The sequence below is a fragment of the Podarcis tiliguerta genome, assembly GCF_965153285.1.
Source record: "Podarcis tiliguerta genome assembly, chromosome: 4".
In the NCBI taxonomy this organism is placed as follows: domain Eukaryota; kingdom Metazoa; phylum Chordata; class Lepidosauria; order Squamata; family Lacertidae; genus Podarcis; species Podarcis tiliguerta.
In genome coordinates this window covers 20,342,089-20,370,012 of record NC_139537.1, presented here as the reverse complement: position 1 = coordinate 20,370,012, position 27,924 = coordinate 20,342,089, and the positions used below count along the sequence as shown (strand labels likewise).

At 42.7% G+C, this 27,924-nt stretch overlaps 1 protein-coding gene across 6 annotated transcripts in view; it reads right to left on the bottom strand.

Annotated features, from left to right (window-relative positions):
* Positions 1 to 27,924, bottom strand: part of GRIA4 (glutamate ionotropic receptor AMPA type subunit 4) — a 217,865-nt gene that overhangs the window by 46,848 nt on the left and 143,093 nt on the right. For 5 of the 6 annotated variants that reach the window (XR_014510180.1, XM_083436276.1, XM_083436277.1 and 2 more), the window contains exons 4-9: positions 25,139 to 25,323; positions 13,177 to 13,230; positions 10,680 to 10,838; positions 9,913 to 10,080; positions 8,223 to 8,327; positions 2,748 to 2,858 (exon numbers count right to left, since the gene is read on the bottom strand). Coding sequence is in view for 5 of the 6 variants with exons in the window: in XM_083436276.1 (XP_083292402.1) it covers positions 2,748 to 2,858; positions 8,223 to 8,327; positions 9,913 to 10,080; positions 10,680 to 10,838; positions 13,177 to 13,230; positions 25,139 to 25,323 (782 nt within the window). In the remaining variant the exon portion in view is untranslated. Of the gene's footprint in view, positions 1 to 115; positions 899 to 2,747; positions 2,859 to 8,222; positions 8,328 to 9,912; positions 10,081 to 10,679; positions 10,839 to 13,176; positions 13,231 to 25,138; positions 25,324 to 27,924 lie in introns of those variants that run through there. The other variant, XM_083436278.1, reaches the window with a different exon arrangement.

Genomic DNA, 27,924 nt, shown 5'->3' with positions numbered 1-27,924 from the left:
ATTTTTTGTATTTTGAATAAAGTTGTGGCCAAAATCATGCCAAAAACCTAAACAAAAATTGACGTGTGATGTGTGACTTTTTGGATGGGTGGCTTTGGGACTCAACACGCAATGGAAAGAAATTTGGACACTGTGCATGAGCCACTCCATATGAATAGCTCATTACAAGTGGAGAACCAAACAGAGAAGTAACTTTCACCTGCACGCTGAAGCTCAGCCTTAACACAATGGAAAGGGCACAGACTGAACATTTAATAAGGCTCCCCCCCCCCGGCTTTTGTATAGTTTTGTTTAACTCTGAAATGGCATGCTAGGGGAAGCCTTGGCATGCTACATAAAATTCATTCAGATCCTTGGTTTGGAAAATGAAAATACCAGTCCTAGGACTGGTTGAGTTATTTCGCAGAGAACATTTATTATGCACATCAAAACGCTTCACTGCAAACGAGACAAGACACTTTAAACAGTTTCTTTCCCTTGCATCCTGCTTCTTTCTCTTTCTGCAAGCACTGCTTAGTTGCTCCTAAACTTGGAAGTATTTTACAATAATTTACACTGTACATGTATGAAAGCCTTAATTTAAAGACGGGCATGAGAGGGAAAAACGCAACTGAGAAAGCCTTGAAATCCTCATCATTTTCTTCATAGCTTGGCCAAGTTGAAGATTGAATGCCACCTGTTTTAGGCATTTCAGAATAGTCACAGAGCTTTTTTTATTTTCCTTGATGGTTCAGTGCCTGGTCATCCAGTCAGAGGATCAGAAATCCATATGGAAAAATATAGCTCAATTCTACTATACTGGAGGTTAACGCTTGAGCCTTAGTTAGGAATGTTCACGGCAACGTGGGACGCTTTTCTTCCTTGATCAATTTCTTAAAATAGGATTCTTCATCAGAGGCTGAAAAGAGGAGGACTGTACTGAAGTATGATTTTTCCATTACTGTGTCTTTTTTTTTCAAAGGAAAAAGATACATTTTTTATAAGTCCCATGCAAAAAAGAATTACGCAATTAGGTTAGGTTTACACTTGTAATTTCTGAACACAATATTAGTTCTTTCCACCCTAGAATGACAATCCTTAACAGGTGATTTGTCGTGATGGCAATGAATGCGTCACCATACTCAAGTCTCACAAACAAACAGCTAGTGGTGCAGAGAAATCCAGTCCCACACACTTTACCTTGGATTGTTTTCAGTTCATCATCAATTTAGAAATAATAATAATAAAAAATCTGGTTAAGGAAGACTAACACCACGTAAAGCACTCCATGTTTCTTAAAACAAACCTTATCTGAAATGGTTGGGGAGAATAACCCCAATTCTTTTCTAATGAGATATGTGAAAAGGGCAGTACAAACCAAGTTTTTTTTGGGGGGAATTAAGACTATTCAGGTAAAGGTCATCCTTTGCCAGTCTGCTTTGACAACACATCAAATTTAAAGGGCACACCTGACTTTGGAAGAAACAAAAATAGGTTAGCTATTCCCTTCAAGAGGTACAGCTTCTTTCTGAAGAACCAATTCTGAGACCTATAGATTCCCTTTTTTATTGCTGATAGTTGTGAGGAAATGGTTACATTTTTTTATTATTTCCTTAGAACTTTTAAAATGTAAAAATCCATGGTAAGTGTCACAAATAATAATATAAAACATACTGGCCATAATCCATCCAAAGTCCAACACTTTTTAATATCCCACTGATTATTAGGTGAGAAGGACACAGCAGTTCATGGGAGAGGAAGAGTCACTTCCTAAACCATGACAGGTCATTTTGGGCTGGGAGAAAGGTGCCCCCACCCCCGGCCAACTTTTTCCATTCCTCCCCACCTTAAAAAAAAAAACCCTTCATATGATAAGAGTGGCAGAGAAAATGTGCCATATCTAGGGTTGACACGGCCCATTGCGGTCTGTGTCAAGGGAAAGAAGAAGCTTTGTTTATGGTGGATCCAGGGTCTTCTCTGACACACTCAACATGCCCCTGGGATGCCTGTTTCCAGGTCCGCTGGTGAAACTTTCTGCCACCATATTGCACAGTGGGGAGTGGGGCCCATAGCATCCAAAGGACCCTCACCTGCCTTCCGTGAGAGCTAAGAACTGCTCTTTTAAACATGTACATATGCATCAAAATCAATGGTACTTAAAAGCGCTTAGCTTTGGATGTATTGTGGCTGCTGTGGGTTTTGCCCAGTGATATCTTGACATGGTAAAAAGGACTACAGAACCGGTGTCTAAGAATCAGCTTCTGTTTGAAGACATGCTTTCAAAAATTACGCATGTTTCCATTTTGCACACATAAAGAAAAATGAGTAAATTGTTCTAAATGAACTAACTAGCAAAAATGTACTTATTTGCTATAAGAGTCAGGGAACCTGCATTTCTTGCAAATTGCAATGCGTAACAAACATCCACCAGATACATGTATTCCTCTATGTTTTCCCCCTTTAAGAACAAGACAGAAAGCATTGCAAAAAAGAGAGGGCTATGTTACTGAAAGGCAGCTTTTTTTCTCATTTCAGAACTTTTCATTTTTTGTATATGGTATACTGCATAACTGAAACATTTTAAATACAGCAATGATTTGTTTTGATCAAAGAGGACTTTAAAAATATATATTAAAATTGTTATTTTAAGATCTTTTATCTGCCACTCCTCTGTTAACTTGCCCACTCTGATATTTACTTTGTGGGAAATCAGACAAATATATATGGCTTACAGGCCTGCACTTTCTTCCTTTCTTTTAAAAACTTACCATAATTGTGGTTACGATTACTGTTCTGTTCTCAAGAGCTGACGTGTCATTTCCCAATGTCGGCTCATGCTGAATCAAAACTAATTTATCCATATCATTCCAGTAACCAATCTGAAACACATAAATGCAAAAATTAAGTCTGCATACATATATGCGGATGATATGATTTGAGCACTATGTTGCCCTTGTTTTGGGATGATGTGATTTATTGATTATGCATAACCAGATGTTCCATGGGGGGGGCAGTATTGACGAGGGGCTCATCCAGGCTTCCTTTTGTGTTGAGTTTCTAGGCACAATTCCGGCCTTTAAACTGTTTGTCTGATTGGTGTTATTTCACGGTGCATTCCCCAGGAAAGCCCACATTTTACCTGGAAAGTGTGGCACAAAAGTCTGGATGAGCCCTAGGAAGATTTGTGTAAAGAGCTAAGGCTATTTATTAAGTTGGCAACTTGTATGGATTATTTTATACCAATGGTCAGGATTATGGTGGAAAACAACATTTATCAATATGCCATTTATCACTTCACTTGTAAGTCATAGACTTCTCAGGCCAATGCTCACACACCAAAGTTATGACTTATCAAATGTACATTCAGTTTATGATAAAAAGAAACAGAATTGAACAAACAGGAAGCCCACTGTATGCATGTTTGTTTTCCCAGAAGAAAGTATCTGATTTTAATGGGATTTACTCCTTCCAGTTCTGTATGCACTTACATGAAAATTTTTCACAAAGAGCACAGAGGGACTTATGCCAGAGCGGTAGTCTTCAAGCTTTTCAGACCCAGGACTCACATTTAGTCCACTGGAGACTCAGTTACTGTTGTTTTTTTTAATCAAATATTTGTATGGTGATAGTCCTGCTATTGTGACCCACTAGAGGTCAGGCGGAGAGCCAGAAGTGGATTTCCAACCAGCCATTTGAAGGCCAATGTTTCATAGCAATCATATATATGGTTGATCTACCAATTAATTATCAAAGAGATAAATAGTGCAACAAAGGTTAAAATAGAAAGCAAGCAAGTGGACCCACATTTGCTTTGGTTCATGCATGCTTCTGGCTTGTGAACCAAAAGTTGGCAATAGGAAATGTAGTCAGTAGACAAGAGAGAGAGAAATCCCCAAACCAAGCATCTTCCTTTTAAGGTCTACTCATATGTGCAGAGCAATGTGGAAGCAACTGAGGAATTGGGAGCTCACCTGTTCCCTTCAGTGAGCTGAGAAACTGCAAGTCTCCTGCTTCTATGTTATATTATTTCTCTTTGGAGGAAGTGATTTGCAGAAACAATTGTTGGTTTGATTATCAGAAGCAAATACAACTTCTTGGAACACACTGACCTGAGTCATGGGGAGTTGATGTGAGCCTAGTGGAACATTTATATTCTCTGAGATTCTTGTCCATTATTTGTGAATTATTCATCTCCCCTATCTATAGAGACAAGATTCACGGTATGCTTAGCATTCCCACAGCTACACCTATTGCGTGGACAGGCGGAGTCCCCAGATCCCGACCGGTCCCCCCCGTCATGTGGAATAACGACTCAAGACAATGTGCTATGGGATTAAATTGGCCACAACTTTATTAAATTTCAAATGTGGGTAGACCTTGGCTCAGGCATTGGGCGTTCTCCCTCCCCAGTCCCCAGCCGGGGACCTAGGGAGCATCAGGGTTATCCAGTGTGTGTGTGGGGGGGGATGGGCTGGGAAATGTTGCAAGTGCAGTTTGAAAGAATTATCTATGGTCCAACAGAAGCTTGAGTGGGTTGGGGGGACATGTGCCAATGAAACAATAATGTTAAATCCTGCAAATGACAACTCGGGTTCATAATTTAATCACACAAATGCATTTGTGACTTTGAGTAGTGGCACATTACAGGAATGTTTCTTTCATAGACACTCAAGTAAAATGGGTGAAGAAAAAGGTTTGCTTTTTCTCTCTCTCCCTGCCCTTTTCTGTTCTGGTGAACAGAATGCCATGAATTGATATTGCTGAAAGAATCATAAATCACGAAGCACGAAGCACAAAACATAGGAAGCAGGGATTCACATTGGCAATAGAAGTGAAAACCTATTACATTGCTTGTGCTTATTTCTTGTCCTTGATCAGAACAATGGTGCAGCAAATGAAGTATTGTGCCTTTGGAAGTAACAAATTCTAGATATGTGTGAGATGATGATGACTAGCTCCTGCACTTGGTACCTTCCACAGAGTCTATGACCACTGAAAATAAGGCTGGTTTTCACAGGAACTGGAAGAATTTTTCTTCCTTAATTACTGAGCCGTACTATCCAGATAAGCATCATTCACATTTTGTACTTTAAGCAGCAAGAACAGAGCATCCAAGTACATTTCAACGAATAGCTAAGAATAAAATGTGTAGAAAGAAAAGTGAGTGAGGAAAATACAATAAAACCATGGACAGCTTCCCAAGACTTTGGGTATCATGGCTTATAGAGAGGAAACATGGAAAAGAATGTGTGGCAAAGGATACATCTAGACATAACTCAGCGGCATTGAATCAAAATAAGAAAGAAGTTCCTTGAAATAAGCGGTATTTAGAACTTTGACCACATCTGACATGCTATCAAATAAAATAAAACTATAGCTTGGTTTCTGAGTTGCCCTTCTGCACTACAGTAGAGAGCTGTTCACAGGAACTTAAATCCAAGCCACGTCTGCAAATCAACGGGGGCTAATCCTTTCAGGATATTGATTTGAAGACTAAGGGGATTTTGGCTTTAGTTAACATCTATTTCCAACATGGGATGGAAAATAAAAATGGGGGGAAATGTTCTCCTCTTTTGTTTTACACGTCCGGCCTACTTGTGGAAATGAAATCTCAGTAGACTCGCAACTATGCAGTTGTAGATTTTAATTTGCACTCTTCCCTTGCTGGGGGCAGCAGGGATCTGCAGCTTATAAAAAAATGAGAAGATAGGCTATTGCTCTGCAGTAGACAATATGCACTGCATCCAGGAGGGTCTCAGGTTCAATCTCCAGCATATCCAGTTAAAAGGATATTAGCTGCCCGGGGAAAGATCTCAGACAAAAACTCCAAAGACCTACTGCTAGTAATGACACAGTATAAGGTAGTTGTTCTCACTGGAAGGACAGATCATGAAGCTGAGGCTCCAATACTTTGGCCATCTCATGAGAAGAGAAGACTCACTGGAGAAGACCCTGATGTTGGGAAAGATGGAGGGCACAAGGAGAAGGGGACGACAGAGGACGAGATGGTTAGACAGTATTCTCGAAGCTACAAACATGAATCTGACCAAACTGCGGGTGGCAGTGGAAGACAGGGGTGCCTGGCGTGCTCTGGTCCATGGGGTCACGAAGAGTCGGACACGACTGAACGACTAAACAACAACAACAACAACAACAAGGTAGTTGTTGAGGCTGCTGCCAGACTGGGCTAACGGCAAGAAGGCAGGTGTCAGGGACTGGCTGGGTGAAGAGGAGTGGTGGGAGACAATAGCTGGAGAACCTCCAAGGAAACCCTGGAGAAGGAAGGCTCAGAGCCAGGGGGTTGGTGGTGGAACTCTGAGGAGCAGTCAGAGGGAGAAGATTGGGAGGAGGGGCTTAATGCTGAAGGAGCAACAGGGTTTAGTGAGCAGGGAGAGCCGGCAGCCGGGAGCAGTTCAGAATCTGAGGCTGAAGCAGAGGAGGGAGGCGAAGAGCTTGCTGAAGAATCATAAGCATCTCCCTCTCCCAGAGATGTAGGAAGGTCTGGTGGTACCCGGTGCAGAAAATTTCTTGTCACCCCCCCCATTGATTTTTTTTTTTTTTGCCTGCAAAAATGGTTTTACGCTACAGTGGTACCTCTAGATACGAACGGGATCTGTTCCAGAGCCCTGTTTGCATCTAGAAGCAACGTAACTAGTGATGGCACATCTGCACACACACGCGTCGCTTTTTGCCACTTCTGCACATGCGCATGACGTCATTTTGAGCATCTGTGCATGTGCATGTGCAAGCGGCGAAACCCAGAAGTAACGCTCTCCATTACTTCTGGGTTGCCATGGAGCGCAACTCGAACATGCTCAACCCGCAGCGCATTCAACCCAAGGTATGACTGTATTTCATAGTTTCTTACAAAGGAATAATAATAAGTAATAATAATAATAATAATAATAATAATAATAATAAAACTTTTATTTCTATCCCACCCTCCCCAGCCAAAGACGGACTCAGGGCGGCTAACATCAGATACATAACATTGGCTAAAAAAAAAATCAAACAATAATTAAATTACCTCCTAAAAACATGTCAAAATCAAATTAAAGTCTAATTAGATGGCTTTCCGCAGGGTTAGGGTTGGGAACAGTAGGTGCTCCACTGAATTGAAATTTCAGCCTTCACGACACAGGAAAACGGCCAAGGAAACAGCTATTTTTGTGGAGGAGGGTCAAGATATTAATTGATATGCATGAAATTTCATATATAGCTATATAATCCCTAGTGTAGTAAGACCAGACCTTTGGAGCAGGCATTTTCAAAAAAGAAGTTTTTTATGAACCGCCCTAGTAGGGCAGTAATTGTTCCTTGATAATTGGTCACGCCCCTCCATGATGGAACCTGGGGCAGACGGCTCTCCCCACCCCCCTTCCTACACTGCTCTCCTACTGTGATTAGCTCCCTCCCCGCTGGTCCCCAAGAACACTCATGATAATGAGGGCAAGAGAACAGTGACCAGAAGTGAGCAGGAGCTGTCTCAGACTGCTTGGGCAACACCCAGGGATGGAGATTTAGAGCAATGAGGAAGAGGAGCAAGACCTGTTGGGAGCAAGACTTCTTAGGAGCAAGACCTGCTGGGAAGTGTTGCTGAGTTGTATGCAGCTACCCTTAGTGTTGATATAAGAAAAAGCAGCATTGCATAGAACTGAACAATAATGTGGATTCGACTCATAAACATATTATCCCTTGAGCACAGGCAGGTGCTAATAGCATGCTTCTTCCCTCAGAAATCCAACCTGACAGACTGAATTACAAATGGAAGCAGAAAAGAAACTCGTCTTACTGCTATTGCAAGGTTCTTTCCCCCAAAACTGTGCCTGATTTGGGGGGAGGAGGAGGAGGGAACTAGTTCCTTGAAATACCCTAACACACTTTTTCAGGTGATTATATTTTGGGCCTGCAGCAAGCATATCACTGCAAAGTGGTTGTCTGACCTTGGACTCTTTAAGCTTTCTACCTTCCTTTCTGTTTCTTTGCACCTCTAAGTTATCATGCTTGTGAAAAAACAATGGTTGCAAAAAACAACATGAAAACAGAAGACCCCCACAGCAATCAGAAGATGGATTCAGACTTAGTCATGCTTTATTGAAATGAATAAGTCCAGCTGGGGCCTATTCTGAGCATGACTAGGCTGGATACAACCAATCAATGGGCTTGGTTACCATGCCACAGGCTGAAAATCATGAATGAACTAAAGAGCGGAGAACAGCTTGGAAGACTGGACTGGCACATACCTTTCGAGGGCCATTGCTCTTCAGCTCAAACACGTCCATTGAATAGTTGACTCGGCGGCCATAGTGGTCAAACTGAACATTTCCCGTGAGTCCTTGTATTCGAACCTTGAGACAGGAAATAAATCAAGTTGGTAAAAAGCATGGATGTTTTGCAGTGCCTTTATGTGTGCGATAGGACACTCCGTTGTGTAACCTCACTGCAACATTGCGCACCAGCTGCAGCTTCTGGGTCAACCTCAAAGGAAACGTCACATACAGAATCCAGTGTAGAAGCTGCCAGTTCATGGGCCACATTGGCCAGGCTTTCCTGGTCCAGGAATGGGCACCATTGACATGTGGCCCCTTGGAGATTTCCCAGGTGGGAATGTGGCTCTTGGGATGAGAAAGCTTCTCCAGCACTGCAATAGGGAAGAACTTGAAATAAGGTTCATGTTTCTGCCTGCCATCTTGTGCTTAAGCACTGCATCCATCACATCACTTAGGAATTCTTAAAAACCCCTTGCTTCCCCTCACTTTAAATAAATATTGCCCTTTCTGTGGAACATTTGGAAGAAGCCTGGTGTAGTTAGTAGCTTTCCGAAAGTGTAAATGTATACCTTTCAAGTGGTAATCTTCCTTTGTCCTGCATTTTCATTGTTACCCAAATTGCAATAAATTCTTACCATGTGTGCATAGGCAGAGAGCTGCCTGCAGCGACTTCTTTTCAGTGTCTCTATAGTATGCTCATTTGCATTTGCAAATGGTTTAAAAATTCACTGTAGGCTCCCTTGCTCTCTTGGTCCTTCCTCTAATCCAGAGGAGGGGACCCTTAGGCCCGGGGAACAAATGTGGTCCTCCTGGCTATCTGGTCCTCAGGAATCTCCCCAGACCACTTCGCTCACCAGCCATGCTCCACACCACCGAGTGCTTTTGCCTTTGTGGTGTGTGTCTTTGATCTGCAATAATACTTCTTGTATGCCTGGATGCACCATTGTGTTTTGTATGTGTAGAAGCCTGGAATGTTGCCTCTTGCACAAAGGGTAAGAACAGCATCTGCCTATACCTGCCACAGGTGTGTGGTCCCAGAAATGTTACCTGTGAGGAAATGTATCCCCCGGGATGCAAAGGGTTTATTTCCTCTGCTCTACTGCAACTGCACCTCCATGAAAAGAGAGGCTAATTTATCTTGATAGAGATTTGAAGAGGAGGAGGAGGAGGAGGAGGAGGAGTTTGGACTTGATATCCTGCCTTTCACTCCCTTAAGGAGTCTCAAAGCGGCTAACAATCTCCTTGCCCTTCCAACCCTACAACAAGCACTCTGTGAGGTGAGTTACACTGAGCTAACAAACCAAAACACCTTTTGAGGTGACAGTACCGCAAAAGTTCAAACAGCTCTTAAGACAATTTTTTTAAAAAAATGTTTTGTTTTATGAGTGTGATGTGAAATGCGGGGGTTTGAATCATTGGTTCATAATGTTTCAGCAAAAGCATTGGAAAAGGAAATATAAGCAGGCTTTCAGTTCTGCCCAAATATTTAAAACCCTGAGCCAGTTACAGTAGCTTAGAGCTGCTGTACCTGAAATAAACAAAAAGGGAACAATCACAATAATGCATCAACTGCTAGTCGCTTTAGAGGTTTATGATGTTTTCCAATATCCATACAATGACTTCAAAAAAAGCAACTGGGTTTAAGTCTTTGCAAGAACCACACCTGTTTCAACGTTCTCTCCATGTCAATCCCTTGGCTCCACGGTGCAGCCGGGTTTGCAAGACAATCCCCTGCGTTCCCCCTCCTAGAAATGTCAATTTTCTGCCTTCGAAGGTTACGGAACGTCTCAGCCATCACAAGCACTCCATCGTAGGTTAGAGCAGAGGTATACTAAGAAAATGTAGAGATTGGGCATCAGTCTTAACAGTTTTGTTTGGTAAGGAAACTGGTTCAACATTAAGAATATATCTATGAACAACTTTTCTCTCTCTCCAATGGAGGCTGAAGCTGAGTAGAATGGTTTTGTGGACCAGAGTTTGTGCCCAAAAGCAACTCTTATTCTTAAATAACTTCATTTTAAATAGCAATAGTTGCTGCTGTTGCTAATAATAACCGGGGCACCTTTTTAATAGAGCAAAAGGTTTTTAATTTACTGCTTGAACAGAAACTAAACCAAAGGGAGTCAGTTTGGTGCCTTCCAGATGCTGCTGCAGGACTACAACTCCCATCAGCCCCAGCCAGCATGACTGATGGACATGGATGATAGGAATGGCAAGTCAACAATAACTAGAGGGCACCACGTTGGATATCCCTGAACTGAACACATTGAACCCTGCAAAGATCGACCCAAATTATTTTAACACCATGCCAGGAGACGGATAGCCTTGACAATAGCTGCAATGATATATATATTTTTAAGGTATGGCAAGTATGCATCGTTTAGGTTTACCTATTTGAGCAGTCATTTTATATATGTTGCAGACAAGTACCTTAGGAGGAGTCTCTGACCCTGGGTATTCTCTCTGGTCCAGTTTCTTCCACCGTTGCATGAGTTTAGCAACCATAGGCGTGTTAAAATCCACCAGCTGAAACCCTGTGACATTGGCTCCTCCATGCATAAATCTGTCCAAAGAAATATCCTTGAATCCCTGCAAAAAACCAATTAACGCAACACAAATTGAAAATTCTCCACACACTTTAAGTGACCGTACATAAACAACCACAAAGTAAATCATGTTATATATGTATATTTTTCACATGAACAAGGACTTAAATTAGAATCATAGAATTGGTTGTGACCCCAAACGTCAACGTCCAATCCCTGCAAATGCAGGAAACTTACTACTATAGCATCCCTGATATGTGGCCATCCAGCTTTCACTTAAAACATCCAATGAAGAAGACTCCATCACCTTCTGAATCAGTTTGTTCCACGGCTGAATGGTTCATGGTGTCATTAAGTTCTTTCATATGCTTATTATTAATCATTTTTTCTTGTTGTTTGGAACTACAGCTTCAGGTCCATCAGTTTGCTCCATGTGACAGCCTTTCAAATATTTGAAGGTGGCTATCATATAAACGGGATGTGGATGGCGCTGTGGGTAAAACCTCAGCGCCTAGGACTTGTTGATCGCATGGTCGGTGGTTCGAATCCCCGCGGCGGGGTCGCTCAGTCCCAGCGCCTGCCAACCTAGCAGTTTGAAAGCACCCCCGGGTGCAAGTAGATAAATAGGGACCGCTTACTGACGGGAAGGTAAATGGCATTCCGTGTGCTGCGCTGGCTTGCCAGATGCAGCTTGTCATGCTGGCCACGTGACCCGGAAGTGTCTGCGGACAGCGCTGGCTCCCGGCCTCTAGAGTGAGATGAGCGCACAACCCTAGAGTCTGTCAAGACTGGCCCGTATGGGCAGGGGTACCTTTACCTATCATATAAACACTTAATTCTCTCTCCTCTCTGCTCCTTGGGCCTTTCCACATAGGACGCGCACCCCAGGCCCTTCACCATCTTTGTTGCCCTACTCTGGTCAGTTCTGGCTTGTCAATATCCTTCTTGAATTGCAGTATCCAAAAGTGCTTCAAATAAAGCCTGAACAAAGCAGAATATACTAGCACCATTACTTCTTGTGATCTGGACATTATATTTCTCTTGATGAAAGTTGTGTTAGCCTTTATAGTAACTGGATCATATTTAGTCATTTGTCAGCTAAACCACCTAGGCCTAGATGCTTTTCACATGATCTGCCAGCTAAATCCCAGTGCTTGCTATTACAATACAGTGGTACCTAGGGTTACATACGCTTCAGGTTACATACGCTTCATTCAGGTTACAGACTCCGCTAACCCAGAAATAGTGCTTCAGGTTAAGAACTTTGCTTCAGGACAAGAACAGAAATCGTGCTCTGACGGCGCAGCAGCAGCAGGAGGCCCCATTAGCTAAAGTGGTGCTTCAGGTTAAGAACAGTTTCAGGTTAAGTACGGACCTCCGGAACGAATTAAGTACTTAACCCGAGGTACCACTGTATACTTTAAACAAAATACAAGTACTTAAGAATGAAATCTATTGCAACATAAACTAAGTCCTTCAGTACCAGCTACTGTGGCTGCACAATACAGTACTACAGATCTCTTCCCCATTCCAGATGATGAGTCAAACATGTTCCAACTAAGTTTTAACCAGGATTGCCCTGTAACTTCCAGTTCAAAGTCAACAGCAAGATATTCAGCTCAAAAGACTTACTGGTGCCTGCGCTTAAGAGTAACCCCACCAGGCTGAAATAAATAACTGTGGAAACAATTGCATTTTCCTAGTAAATATTTTTCTGCAACTGGAGTACTTGGAAGTCTTGGCAGCAGAATATGGTATTTTTGTATGCATGTGCAGAATGAAGAAATGTGGTTTGCTGTTATGCCATCTTGTTATGGTTGGAATGCTGTTTTTTGTTACGTCTTGTCTTTGGGCTGATTTCTGTAATCATTATAACTAAGAACAATAGGATTGTGCCAGAGTACATTCATTTATGTACGTATTTGCTACATTTGCACCCCATCTTTCTTCCAATACACTCAAGGTGATTTACAATTTAAAACAATAGCATACAACCTAAATAGAGATAAACTTGAACAGAAAAGGGAGTGCAAAGAGAAAGGGAAAAGAAGCAAATTCAGATACCAATTAATATATAATGTTATGTAATTGTTACAATGAGCTAGTCACCTTTGATGCAACCATGTGTGTGTGCGCGCTAATGGGGATAATTCCAGTAGGTGAGTAGTCATACGGTTTCAACCAAGTCAGTGGAGGGAGCCTTGATGTATCAACTCTCCCTCAGTTGCTTTAACCCAGGAGCAAAGCTATCTGTGAGATTCTCTGATATCCAATGAGCCAATCCTATCTCACTCTTTTTGACTGCACAATCTCAATTTAATAAGGCCATGAAGGATTTTGCCAGACAAGCATGAAGTTAATTCATTAAAAAATGTTCTTACCAGGTTTGCAAGGATGTAATGATAGTTTTTAACATGCTTTCCAACACTCACAATCTGTAGGAAGAAGGAAAGAAAGAGAACAATGGATACGGCATTACTTCAAACAGTGGGTATCGCTTATGACATATAATTTGGGTAGTATAATGTTGAGATTGTTTTACATCTTCATCAACATTACAAAGGTACCTAACAATTTCAGTGCCTAGATGTTTGAAAAGAGCTCAAGTAATCCCAAATGTGAATTAAATTTCTGCCACGTTTCTGCATTTTTCACTCTCTGTTTCACTAGCCTTGCGAAGGCTACCTTGGCAGCATCAGTTTGCAACTAGTTACAGAAGTGTAGGTTGAAAAAGCTATCAAAGGAGCATAGCAGCAAATGTCCAGGTTTGTCCTAAAGCAAGATCAGTCAAAGTTCCTCAAAATCAGACCAGACAGATCTATAGAGAAAGTCAGAGTTCCTTGTAAATGAAGATATGCCAGAGAATTTATTGTACAAGCCATCAACTTCCCTCATTCCACCCAATCAATGAGATGAAACCATCATATCAAAGCCATATAAACATGGGCATGTGAATTCAAATCTGGATCATCCATTGAGTTGCCATCTGCCCAGCAGACACTTTTGGTCATTTTTTTAAATAGCATTTTTCACCTTTCTATTTTATTACATCTTAACTTCTGCTTTAACTATGGTTAATTTTTTTCTGTTGCTCTGTTTTTTTCTGCTGTTTTGTCTAGCTTACTGGTTTTTAAAACTGTTTTTGTAAACTGCCTTGAGAGTCTTACAAGTCAAAAGGCAAGGTATGCATTCCTTAAACACAGGAATAAATTAATATGGAGCCCTCAAAACAACTCTTTCCTTTAAGTATTGTTAGATGCCACCCGCAATCTGTGAGTGGTGTGAGGTCCCAGTGAGTTTCAGGAGCTCAGGATTCCAGTTTCCTTTTGGAAATAAGGCACAGCGAGACGATGGTGTCTTTAGGATATATGGTTTATTTACACATATATACAACATGAGCCTATGATGTAGGGGCTCACAGCATTATCACATCAAGAGGGTCTTGCTTCTCCTGTATCTGCAACCTTGGATTTAAACTGACTTCAGCCATGGCTCTGACACTCTCAGCAGCTTGCTGACTTTTACAGACTGCAACCTCTTTTCTCTTTGTCATCTCCTAGCCAATTCTAAAGACTGTCCTTCCAAAATTCTTCTTTGTTTTCCAGACTACCTCAGAGCTAGAGGATGGGCTTCACCAAACTGCCATCTGGCACTGACTTTGCCTTCTTAATGGTTTTTCTAAATGGGTCATTACCTTCCCTTTGTCTTTCTTAATGACTCATCTCCCAGGCAATTACCAGGCTGGCCTGCCTATTCCAGCAATTGAATCTGTGCTGAATCCAGGCATTAGAAGGGGGATTCCAGGCATTCCACCTACCCCCAGAGAGCTCATCAGTCTGCCATTTTGTAGAGACAGTTAAACACCTGTTGAAACATACTGCCTCCCATAACAAATGACAATGTTGCTGAGGCTTCCCCTGTATGACTGTGTGACATATCCACTGCCTAGATAAAAAGAACAGTGCCTCACTGTGCTATAAATTTGTAAGGGGCACAGGGGTTTTTCACAAGTAGAAGGTTGAGACTAGAGTGGCAATATTGCGGCAGGAACAGCAACAATATAAACATGGAAAAAGATGAGATTTCTATGCAGCACCTGAAGCAAGGATAAATCTTTCACAAAGTATTTTAAAAGCCTTTGAGGGAGAAAAAAAAAAGATGATTCACTGAGTGCAGGCGAACATTCAGTACCAATGCGGTAGCGCTGAAGTTAGCCTTTGCAGAAAGACTTTGCAATACAACAGGTTTTATGGGTTGATTGAAGGAGGCAGCTGGCATTGAGGTGCCTGTTGATAGTTTTCATTCCAAGATAAAAAGCAGAAGCCCTAGCCAGGATACAACTGGCAGGGCATTCATAACTGGAAGACCGTAACTCTCCCTGCCACCCCACCAAATGTAGCGGCAGGCTGGAGTGTTACATCTACAAAGAAAGCACCTAGTTATATGGGAAAGGGGAGATACAAAAGACATATGAAAAAGCATTAACAAGTATCATTTCAGCAAGTTTCCTGTAAAAGTGTGGGTTGCACTGGCTATCAGTGGGCTGATGCACATCTCCAAAGCTCCTCTCAGGTGGGGTGATGCCCTGTTGGGAGATGCTCTGAGGAAGAATGCTTTTGTACACGGTTCCTGATTGATCTTTTCCCCATGGGTTTAGGCAGATGGCTTTTTACAAAATTCTCATTTATGTAACTGAAATCTCAGCTATCACTATTTTAGCCTAGATATGCTCGTTGACTATTATATTTGGATATGTGCATGCACATTTCATTACGGCTTTCTCTTCCTATTTTAACGAAGGGTTTTTTTGTGTTTTTTTTAATGTGAACCTAAACTATGAGGCCTTTAAGTCACCGCTGTTGGAACCACTGCTAAGCCTGCAATTGTTTTAAGCATCAAATATAATAATCCTTCTCGTTAAGAGTTCTTTAGGCCAAGTTATAATGTAAGTTTATTGTTCCAGTCAAAGGCTAGAACAAACAGCAATATTTTGGCACCATAAAGGCTAACAAGTATTTTGTGATATGAGCTTTTCTAAGCAACATAGGATTGTCAGTCAATCAGAAAAAGCACACACTTGTTTTCTTTAAAGCCAGTTACTAGAAAAGCAAGAGGCAAAGATTTTGCCTTCTTCGCTCTCTTTTATTTTTGGACATAGACATATTGCTGAGCTCTGCCTCTGCACTTGCCCAAGCATTGTACCGTATTTTTCGCCCTATAGGACGCACCGTCCCATAAGGCGCACCTAGTTTTTTTGGGGAGAAATAAAGGGGGGGGGGGAATTATTTTCCCCCAGGCCCGGGCTTCCACCGACCCCAGCCCCCAGAACAGGCAACTCTCCGCAAGCCGTGGGAGCCCAGCGCCGGGCTCCCGTGCCTTGCGGAGAGCTGCGTGAAGTCTGGGCGCGCTGAGCTCAGCGCGCGCAGCCTTCGGCATGCAGGCAACTCTCCGCAAGCCGCGGGAGCCCAGCACCAGGCTCCCGCGCCTTGCAGAGAACTGCGTGAAGTCTGGGCATGCTGAGCTCAGCGCGCCCAGCCTTCGGCATGCAGGCAACTCTCCGCAAGCCATGGGAGCCCAGCGCGGGCTCTCTTGGCTTGCGGAGATCTGCGCGAAGCCTGGAGAGCGAGAGGGGTTGTGCACACCGACCCTTCTCGCTCTCCAGGCTTCAGCAAAAGCCTGCATTCGCCCCATAGGACGCACACACATTTCCCCTTCATTTTTTTTTGGGGGGGGGAGTGCGTCCTATAGGGCAAAAAATATGGTAAGTATTTGCCGCTTTACATGCAAATGATCATACACTAGTATCAAAAGTGCTTCACATGCATTAATTCTTGCAATATTCTATAAAGGTTGGGTAAGGATTATTTCCCCCACGTTGCAGTGTGTATGTGTGGATCAGGGGGGTGGAGGAAGGATGTAGAAAGAGAGAGAGTTGCTTGCTGAAAGCTGCCCAGTAAGGTCACGGCAAAGACAGGATTCAAACTGGGAACTTCCTCATTTGTAGTTCAATCTGCTCAATCAGGGTCAAGGCATAACTAAGTTGTGTTCAGCAATCCTACATTTTTGCTTAAGAACATTAAGGTTGATTCATCTACTGCATCATGACTGGCAAAAAACAAAACAAAACAAAACAAAAAACGCTGTTGGACTACAAAGAATTTAGCAACAAGTTAGAGGGAGTGATTCAACACCGTGCTATGATGAACATCCTTTTTTGCAGAAGCACTACAGCCTGCAAGACAGAAGGATCTCCTTCCCCCTTGTGCTGTTTGTGCAGTTCTCCTGAGCCCCATCCCGAGTTAATTTTTAGGAGGTGCAGGGGGCGTGGGGAGAGGTAGGGGGAAGCCTTGCTGTGCAAGCAGAAGTCCTTGTGCAAGGCTTCCATAGGTGGGGTTCATTAGGTTAATTCCACCCTAAAATGTTTATTATGGCATAAGCCAGTACAGTGGTACCTCGGGTTACATACGCTTCAGGTTACATACGCTTCAGGTTACAGACTCCGCTAACCCAGAAATAGTACCTCAGGTTAAGAACTTTGCTTCAGGATGAGAACAGAAATCGTGCTCCAGGGGTGCAGCGGCAGCAAGAGGCCCTATTAGCTAAAGTGGTGCTTCAGATTAAGAACAGTTTCAGGTTAAGAACTGACCTCCGGAACGAATTAAGTACTTAACCTGAGGTACCACTGTAATAAGGAAACCGTATCCACCCCTGTATCATGCCTCTCTATCAGGCCCTTGTTAATCTTCCCAGGCTATACCCTGTCCCTAACCACAGCCCTTCTGGCCAAGCCACATCCCCTACCAGTCTTGCCTTGCACCCTTTGTGTTTTGCCTAGCATGTAGACCTGGAAGGCGGCCCAGAAAGGAATTCCTTTGGTCTGAAAAAGGTTCCCCATACCTTTGCATGGACCATGGACCACTTAGCTATCTTTTGCCCAACCATACTCTATGATTCTTTGCTCCCCCACCAAACTGATCATGTTCTTTGTCTTGGGGCCATTGGCTATACATTGCAGGCAGCAATGGATTGGAGTACTGATGTTGATCTGTAGCCAACATAGTTGGAAGGACTTGCCATTCCAGTATTTTTTCAGGACATTTTTGGGAAGACATTGCATTAATCGATCCTCGGGCCCATTATCTCAATTATTGTCTGTAACTTCTTTTGTTACAAACAGTCATTCTTCTAGGAAAATACAGCTAGGAGGGATGTTCTTTGTGTGTTTTTCCATTAGGCACATGCATACAACATTACATAAAGAAGTTACCAGTCAAATCTGAGTTTTAATAGGAAAGCTTTTTAGATTAACAGGGTTTTTCGCCTCTCTACAATAGAGCATCAAATATTTGTGCAAAGCAGATGGATCTCTTAACATTCATTTCCACTTATACTTTCAATTCAGAATCTGTGGGTTGTTTTCATTATGCGTAAATGGAGACAAAATGAAAGGTCCACTAAGTAATTATTGATAATTTTGTGTGTAGCTATATTGGGGCGGAAGAGTGGGAGTTAATTAATTTATAGCTGCTATCACGTTATCAGTGGAGCTGATTAGCAAAGAAGTTACGGTAAGTCTATTTTCAAAAATCAGATGGTCATTTCTATGGGAACAGACCTACGCCCAGTTAGGTCCCATTTGGTTCATATAAGCATGCAAGCTTTTGAAACAGATCAGGATAGAAGTGATTCTCTGCAAGGGAATTGGGAAATTCAGGGGCAGAGGAGAAGAATTTTGGTAAGGCAGAACAGCTGAAAAGGCACCTTCTTAAGTGTGGCAAAAGTTTGCACGACAAAATGCAGCAAAACTGCTAAAACATCACATTACACCAAGAGGTCAGACACCTACTTCCCTGACAGGTGGTACGCAGATGGACACTGCCAGGTGGGCTGCTGAAAAACATTTTTTTAAAACCAAGAACACAGACAGCAGCATATTTCACACTGGAATCAGCATTTGAATGAGTTGTCCTAAGTAGTGCTGAGTTGTGAGTGTTAGTTTCAGGGGAAGGTTTCTTTGTCTCCCTCCAAAACATCCCCAATCTTTTACTGATCTTTCGGGGGGGGGGGGCACCAAAGGTTTTACCTGGAGAAAAGGGAATGTACCAGCCTATCCTGGGGCAAAGGGGCCAATGAGCAATAATAATAATAATAATAATAATAATAATAATAATAATATATTATTTGTACCCCACCCATCTGGCTGGGTTTCCCCAGCCACTCTGGGTGGCTTCCAACAGAGATTAAAAATGCATTAAAATGTCACACATTAAAAACTTCCCTAAAGAGGGCTGCCTTCAGATGTCTTCTAAATGTCAGATAGTTTATCTCTTTGACATCTGATGGGAGGGCGTTCCACAAAAAGCCACTTCAACACAGCACGGCAGGCACAAATAGCCTGGTTGCATCCTGTGGCAACATGACAGGTGGACCTTCAACTCCGTTCAGAATGAGGACAATGTGAGGGTTTTGTTTGCTGCAAGTGACATTGTCATGTAACCACATCTGATTCCTTATGTGGCATCGTGATTTCATCCTGCTGGTCACTGGATTCCTCATGGGTTTGTTTTTAGGCAGCCAGCAAGAATAATATGCAGTCACAGAAAGGGGTGTTCCTGAAGCACTTGTAGCTCAACAAGCTGTGAAAGGCAGCAAGGAAGATGAGCAAAGGTGTGTACATTGGGAAACATTCTGGACCCTCCAAAAAAACCCCTGTTCTTCAGGCAGGTTTGCTGGCAAAACATCCATTTCCAATATCCCATTCTATGTCACGTGTATAACCATATGGTTAAGTTAGTTGCAATATATCCCACTGGCATTCATCGTTCTTGCATAACATGGCCCGAGTTCCTGTTTGTAAGAGCCCAAATAAGACAATTTATTGATGAGCTCAGTATATTTATGGCTATTGCCTTTGGAGGAGAAAATGGGGTGCAAGGAAATGATGTTGATGTTATTCAAAATAAACACACATATTTTTTCATTACACACACACACACTCATCAGTCAAGCAAATCTTTACCATTTAATTCACAAAAGTTCATGTAGCTTTCTTTGTAAGAAAAGTGATACGGAACTGTCAAACAGAGAAAGTATTACCATAGTACATAAGAGTTTACTGTGCAAAGGAAAGAAGTCGTTTATATTATACTCCTGCACTATAGCAGAATATTCTATACCTTTAATAGGTCAGCCCTTTGTATCCAAACTATTCAGTGCTCTACAAAGCAGCAGGGCAAACTGCAATCATACCAGAAATACAGGAAGGAAAAAGTGAGCAAAGAAAACTTATTATCTCCGGCTTGGACAACTGCAATGCGCTCTACGTGGGGCTACCTTTGAAGGTGACCCAGAAACTACAACTAATCCAGAATGCGGCAGCTAGACTGGTGACTGGGGACGGCCGCCGAGACCACATAACACTGGTCTTGAAAGACCTACATTGGCTTCCATGACGTTTCTGAGCACAATTCAAAGTTTTGGTGCTGACCTTTAAAGCCCTAAACGGCCTCGGCCCAGTATACCTGAAGGAGCGTCTCCACCTCCATCGTTCTGCCCAGACACTGAGGTCCAGTGCCGAGGGCCTTCTGGTGGCTCTCATTGTGAGAAGAAAAGTTATAGGGAACCAGGCAGAGGGCCTTCTCAGTAGTGGCGCCCGCCCTGTGGAACACCTTCCCATCAAATGTCAAAGACATCTACCTGACTTTTAGAAGACATCTGAAGGCAGCCCTGTTTAGGGAAGTTTTTAATGTGTGACATTTTAATGTATTTTTAATCTTTGTTGGAAGCCGCCCAGAGTGGCTGGGGAAACCCAGCCAGATGGGTGGGGTACAAATAGTAAATTGTTGTTGTTGGCTGAAAATTCATTCCTACCAGCCACAAAGGCTATGCTTTTCCTCCACTGCTGGAAGCAAGAGGCTTCTTAAAACCAGTGCTGGGAATCACAAGTGGGGAGAAGGCTCAGTTTCTGCTTGTGGGCTTCCCATGGGCATCTGGTTGGCCACTGTGAGAACAGGATTCTGGACTAGATGGGCCATTAAACTGATCCGTCAGGCACAACTTAGGTTGTTTTCTATGCCCTATAGAAGGAATGCGAACCTCCACTGACAAGCCAGTGTCTGATGTGAAAGAAAGCTAGATGCTAGCACAAGATATCTGAGACATCTCAAAAATTATGATCGGGAAAAGGAGATATGTAAATGTAATAAACAAGTATTTTTTCCCCTGCAAACAATTAAAGTACACTTTCAAGACTTCTTACTAAACACAAACCTTGCCACTGTTTTGAGACACCTGCCATAGAAATCTGACTTCTAACTCCATTAAAGTCAATGACAAAAACTTGTATTGATTTTAAGCATGATGGATTATGCAACAATCTTTCTTGGTGGGTGAAGACTATCAATGGCGTTGAAGTAACAGGTGCCATTCACAGTTCAAGAAGCCCAATTATAAAGATAAAGATAAAGATATTATAAAGAAATTATAAAGATAAAACTCAGGGGTGAAAAATGTACAAATAGTGCAATATTAGTTTCTTGGAAATCAATACTAGATATGCACACATCTCATTTAACACGGGATCCTGGCTGGAAGCTGAGAGGTGATACATGAATTCCAGGGGGACATTTATATCCATAGCGCAATGCTCACTTGAGTCCCACTGAACCGGGTGAATGCATCTTGATGCAGGATTGGAATGTGGATCACTTGTTATCACATGAGACTAGGATTTAGATCACAGTAGTCACATTAAGATTTAACACTAAGCCATAATTTGCTTTCCCCATGGGTTGTTGAAGAAGCCAGGATCCCAGTTGCAGACAAGTGATTGCAAATGATTGCAGCTAAGGAAGAGGTCACCAGCTATTTTGCCACCGAAAATGGGCTGCGGGTGGAGGAACTTGAATGCTCCGGTGCAAAGCACAATCCTAAAGCTCCTCTTTGTTAACTCTCTCCTCCCCAATCCTCCTGAACCAAAGTCCTTACTGCTGTGGCATTCCTTCAATAAGTAATAAGGTTTTACTGAAACTCACAGATACTTTTTTTTGTTGGTCCCAAATGAACCATAGCTAGTTGGCTGGGGTGTGTTCTAAGCTAAACAAACCACGGTTTAGCATGATGTCCAAACCCAGCCAGTGTATATCAAGAAGCCATACAGTCATCAGTCAATAGATCTATGAGTTTATACTCAGGTATTCAAATAGCTTTCCAGATTTAGCATTCATACTATGGTGAAAATGAGGCACTAGACTGTATAAAGCAACAGATGCAGAGAAAAATGTTTATTCTCATATTTTTTTTTTAAAGATCATTTTCATTCTCTTTTAGAATGATAATAAGATTTGATTATAAGGTATGATGTGCTTCAAAATACATTCAGAGCCCTGCAACAACAAACAAGTGTGCAAAATTCGTTTCCATGGTGGTACCACTGTTGTCTCTGCAGCAGTTGTAGAAACACCTACATTTCAAAATTTGCTACATCGCTTCCCTCCAGTTTCTTCATCTCTATAGCTGCCTTCAAAGGGGTCAGAAAGCCTTTTTGCACAGCTTCAGAATCACAACACCTCTGTTTCTTATGCAGGAAACTGTGCTGAATATCTCAAGCATGCCCCGTGTACAAATATAAAAAGAGCAGCATAACAAAATAGCCTGCAGCACCACTAGGTGGCATTCCTTCACCAGTGCTGCTGCAAAGAATGCTTTGACGAAACCAAGGTTCACGTACCCATTTGTTTTCAGCTCTGACAGAATTTTCAATCAAGGAGGATTAGATACATATGATTTATGACCTTGTGAATTATTCTAAGGGTATCTGAATGCAGCTCAGTCTGGATTCTGAGCCTGGTTCACATGCACATATGCAACACTTGCTTTCTCTATACTTGATTGCAATAGAGTTTATGAACCGGCAACTGAATGTGTGGACTGACTCAACAAAAGAAGCATTGCATGCAGGCAGGGAGAAGAAGTGAAAGCTTGTAATTGTGATACCGGTGCTGTGGCTTGCTGATAAAAGATCTGGAGTGAGTTGGGAACAGTGAGGCGCCCAAGTGTGATGATGACACAAAATTATTTAGGGTGGGAACAGCCAAAAAAGGACAGTGCAGAGCTCTCTCTCCACAAGGACATTTCTAAACTCAGGGATGGTTATTAAAATGGCAAATGCAGTTCAGCGTACGCAAATTTCAAGCGATGAGCATCTGTACCTGTTGGTCAGCACACAGGTGTATACTGATCTGCTCAGAAGAACAGGATAACTAATGTAGATTTGAAGGAGGCTGTATTTCAGCAAGTGCTTTATTGTTCCTCAGTGAGGATGACAAAGGTGGTTCCAGCTTTCATCTCCAGAATAGAGCTGGCTTCAGGGCAGGGATTGTCCTGACCATTGCACTCCGGTTCAGCCAGCTCAGTGTAATGATGGGGAATATTCCCACCTTGCTCACCAGCTCCAAGAGAGAGAGAGGACAGTTAGGGGAGGCTGCTTTGAAGGTGAGTGGCCATGATAATTTGGCTAAGCATCTCCAAAACAAGCCTCAGCCTCTCACTCCATTTCCAGAGAAGGTTGAGAAAGGCTGTTTTGGTGCGGGATGGCTGAAGCACCATGGGATAAACAAACATAGGACTGCACCCTTAAGTCTTTGATCTTGTGCTACATCTTGCTGAGCTGGAGGAGGGTATTGTCGAGCTCAAGGTGATTAGCCCAGAAGGGATGGGATGGAAGAAACCTTGGGTCAAGAAACTGTGGCTCATGCCCGAAACACGCCTGAGTGCCTGTCTTGGGGGCAGAAATGATTCCCTCCACCCCACCCCCTGGAGTGTGAGAAGCAGCAGTGCTAACAAGGCCTTCGTCAAGCTGTGATGATGCACTAGTGTGAAAAAGGTGGAAGAATTGCTGTTCCATGTGTCTAGTACCTCTGAGTGACCTTTGTGAGACACCTCCTGAACAATGGAAAACTGTTTCTGCAATTGTTTGTCCCACAACTTGTCACAACTTGTTTTAGTTGTGAGTAAGAGGGGAATTGAAAAGGAACCCGTCCCCTATCATGTGGTTAGGGCAGCTGGGATAATGCAGTAAGCTTTCGCTAGAGGCTTGGTGGAGTTTAGGTGCATCAGTGTAGGATTAGGTAATGGTTAAGTTGTAGTTGATTTTAGTTTTGCTTATTGTTGTTCTGGGTAAAGGTAAAGGTAAAGGTACCCCTGCCCGTACAGGCCAGTCTTGACAGACTCTAGGGTTGTGCGCCCATCTCACTCAAGAGGCCGGGGGCCAGCGCTGTCCGAAGACACTTCTGGGTCACGTGGCCAGCGTGACATCGCTGCTCTGGCGAGCCAGAGCCGCACACGGAAACGCCGTTTACCTTCCCGCTAGTAAGGGGTCCCTATTTATCTACTTGCACCCAGGGGTGCTTTCGAACTGCTAGGTTGGCAGGCGCTGGGACTGAACAGCGGGAGCGCACCCCGCCTTTCGATCGGCAAGCCCTAGGCACTGAGGCTTTAACCCACAGCGCCACCCGCGTCCCTGTTGTTCTGGGTAGAGTTTATTAATGATGTGATCATGACAGGTAGATTTATTTAAACCCAGACCTACTCCAATCCTGCTCTCTCTCTCTCTCTCTCTCTCTCTCTCTCTGTGTGTGTGTGTGTGTGTGTGAGAGAGAGATAGGCTAAAGGGGCATTCAAGGAAGTGGGAGAGGCAGCTCATTTGTCTGCCCCTTCACACTCTTCTACTCAGCCAAGGTCCACTAGTGTGTAGGACTAGTGTGGTGTAGTGGTTAGAGTGTTGGACTAGGGCCTAGAAGGGCAGGGTTCGAATCCCCACTGGGCCATCAAGCTCTCTGGGTGACTTTGGACCGGTCACCAACTCTCACCTAACACAGGGTTGTTGCAAGGATAAAATGGGGGAGGGAGAGAACCTTTGTGGGAACTTGAGCTCCTTGAAGGAAAGGCGGGATATAAATATAATAATAAAACCAATAGATGGTGAATGTGGGTTTGGCTGGAACAAAAGCACCGGGAGCTTCAGGCGAGTCTTGCGGAGGATATGGGGTGGGTTCAGTTCCTTTTTGCAGTATCAGCTGTGAGCCTGCTGTATCTGTGTGTGGGATGTTTTATTTTCCTACTGGACTGAGAAGCTGCTTGGTGGGAACTTCACATCAGTGTGCAAATGGATCCAGCGGTGTACATTAAACACCAGGCTGTGTATAAAAGAGTGGAGGGAGGAAACGCATCATGAAAACAGTCCTGGCCTTGATTGGCAAGGCAAAAAATGAAAGGCAGAGGAGAGAGGCCGCTCTTCAGGGGCCTCACTAATGTGTTTGCAGTGACATTAAAAGCAGGCATTACCTGTTCTAAGAGATTCTGAAGCCTCTCTATTTCACAATCTATTACGAATTTCTTTTCCTGTCTCCGGTCCAAGTCTTCTAAAAGCTGCCTGTAGCTTGCATCATTAAAATTCTCCACACATATGGCGCTGACTTGCCAGCTTTTTTCTCCTGCTGTTTCCATAATAGCTTGAAGTATTGAGTAACCTGAAAGAAAGGGACACAATACACTAATGACACAGTCCTTGCATTCTGTGGATCATAAGACTGTTTAATCAACATCAAGTTCCTTACGGAGCTGGTGAGGAGTTAAGATTTACAGTTACTAACTATGTTGTGCTTTCTCTCCTCTCCTTATTATGTACACATACTGCGGCTGTCAATCTTTTAAAGACTCCTTAGTTCATTGTGTGGGCAACCCAGGGAAAGTTGGACACACAAACACTTCATTCCCACTGAAACCCGCAGGACCCAAAGGGCACTGTTACAGAAATGTTCTTTTGATTTCAGTGGGAGTTGGCACCCCTGATTTCATCTGCATTGCACCCTAATTCACAGGTAGCCTACTGATGGGTGTCTGGGCATAAAACTTTATCTGACCAAATTTTAGTCAATATGTTAGCTGTCAACCCTTTTCTTGCGAGGAATCCTATTCGGAATAAGGGAATTTCCCTTAAAAAAAGGGAAACGTTGACAGCTATGAATATGGAGTGAAAAAACAAGTTTCCTCGCAATTTCCCTTGTAAGTGGTGGGGGTGGGGAGTGAGAGACCCTCATCTGTATTTTATATACATTTCTAGTGTATTTTCTCTCATGAGCACCCTGGAAGACAGACCCCCCTCCTTGCCACTCTGCCTTTGAGGGAGCTTAGAGGAATAACAGTTTATTCCTCTGCTCACTTTCTCCTCACCAATCGATGACCTCATTCCATCCAAGTGCATGTTCTTCATATCTGTGAAGTCCATGCCACTAAGTGACACCAACTTCATTTTACAGATCGTTCCAGGACCTGGACTAGTATTTGGAGAACAGAGTTGTCCTCAGGGGTACAGATATTCGCTATCCCCAATGTGCAGCTCAATCCTATAAATGTAAGTTTATTCAGAAGTAAGTCTTATTAAAGTCAATGAAACTTTGAGGTAAGCATAAATCATACTATTAATAAAAGCCTCAACATCTGTATAGCATTTTCAAGTGCCCAGGGACACTTCACGTGCACTATCTAGATGTACTGTAATTCTTACAGCGACCCTATAAAGTAATTCAGTACTATTATTCCTCATGTTGCATAGGAGTTCAGCCTGAATTCCTAAGTATTTCCCATATTTAGGTAATGATTATAGCATCTCAATTCAGTGATATTTCGAGGATGTATTCTGATGGCAGCATTTCAGCTAAACACCATAAGTGATTTTAATTATCGAGGGAAAATGATGTTATATGTGACTCTCAAATTATACAGTGTACCTTTAGAAGATGCACAAAACTCTAATTCTCAGATTTAGGCAATGCTGGTTGCAGAGCAAGACACTGTTTGCTACTATCTTTATTTCTATAAAATTCCTCCTGCTGCAGAGGAATCTAAAAATGTCATCTCATCTTTGGATAAAGGCCTGCAGTACTCTTGTACTATTTATGTGAACTTATTTCTTTTGCTGCATCAAGCCATCTATCTCAGACCTGCTCATTAACAACTTAGTTTGCTAATATACAGAACCAACACTTGATATCTTTCCCCCACACAATATGCACACTTGAAAGCATACATTGGACGTGTTCACACATAATGCTAAGCACGACTTGCATGAATGTGGAAATGTACGGGTTCCAGGGGAGAAACGCTCCCCCAACTTTGCTTCTCTCTGGCTTTTTATCTCAGCATAGCATGGCAGATAAGCTAAACTTTGCCCTAGCATGTCACCAGAACTCAGGCTCATGGTTAAGCTCTTTCCTCCTTAACCACAAGGTGTAGCTAAGGTTTTCTACAGTTTGTGGCTAAGGTTCAGACAACACCCAAATCTAAAAGGGCCATGAGTCGATCCCAGAAAGCCACAGGCCACTGGCTGTGATTGCACATAACATGAAACCATTATTTAGTTCTATGCACATAAACTGGAACAAGCCTGAGCAAAACCTTGGTGGTCATACATTCCTCTTCTCCTCTCTTTGTCCCATGCTGCCAGGAGAAGAACTTCTGCCAGCATTTAGTTTCAGTTTCACAGAATCTTGTTGCTGCTTACAAACCAGTGATTGTGGTTTATAGCAAACCATGTGTTATAAAGCTGCCTTGGTTTGAAATGGACGAGTTTGTGATAAACTATGTCTCTGATTCATATGCAACAGCATATATGCTTTTGCAAAAACAAAACTGAACATTGGCCAGGTCTTTCTTCTGACGGCACAGGATAAGAGGGAATTGAAGGTGCTTTCCTTAGTTTTGTCCCAGCTCATGTACATAGTGCCAAATCGTTATGTGCCAAATGGGCTATTTACTCAATGCTGGGTCTGAGTAAAATATTTAACCCATATTTGTGCTATCTGTTATATAGTCATAAGATTAGTCATTATTAATATTACCATCATTATTATTTTAAAGAAATAAACAGGGATTACGCTTCTCTGCCTTAAGGGAAGATTTTGAGCTTTAATTAATTAATGTTTATAAAGGGTTTTGAGCTACATGAATACAAGGCATATTGAAACTACTCCTCTTGTTCTCAGACGTAGTTAAAGCAGATGGATTATTAGCAATGGAATTAACCTGCCTTTCAACTGCAAAGCCCATTTCATTCCAAGTTCACGAGGCAA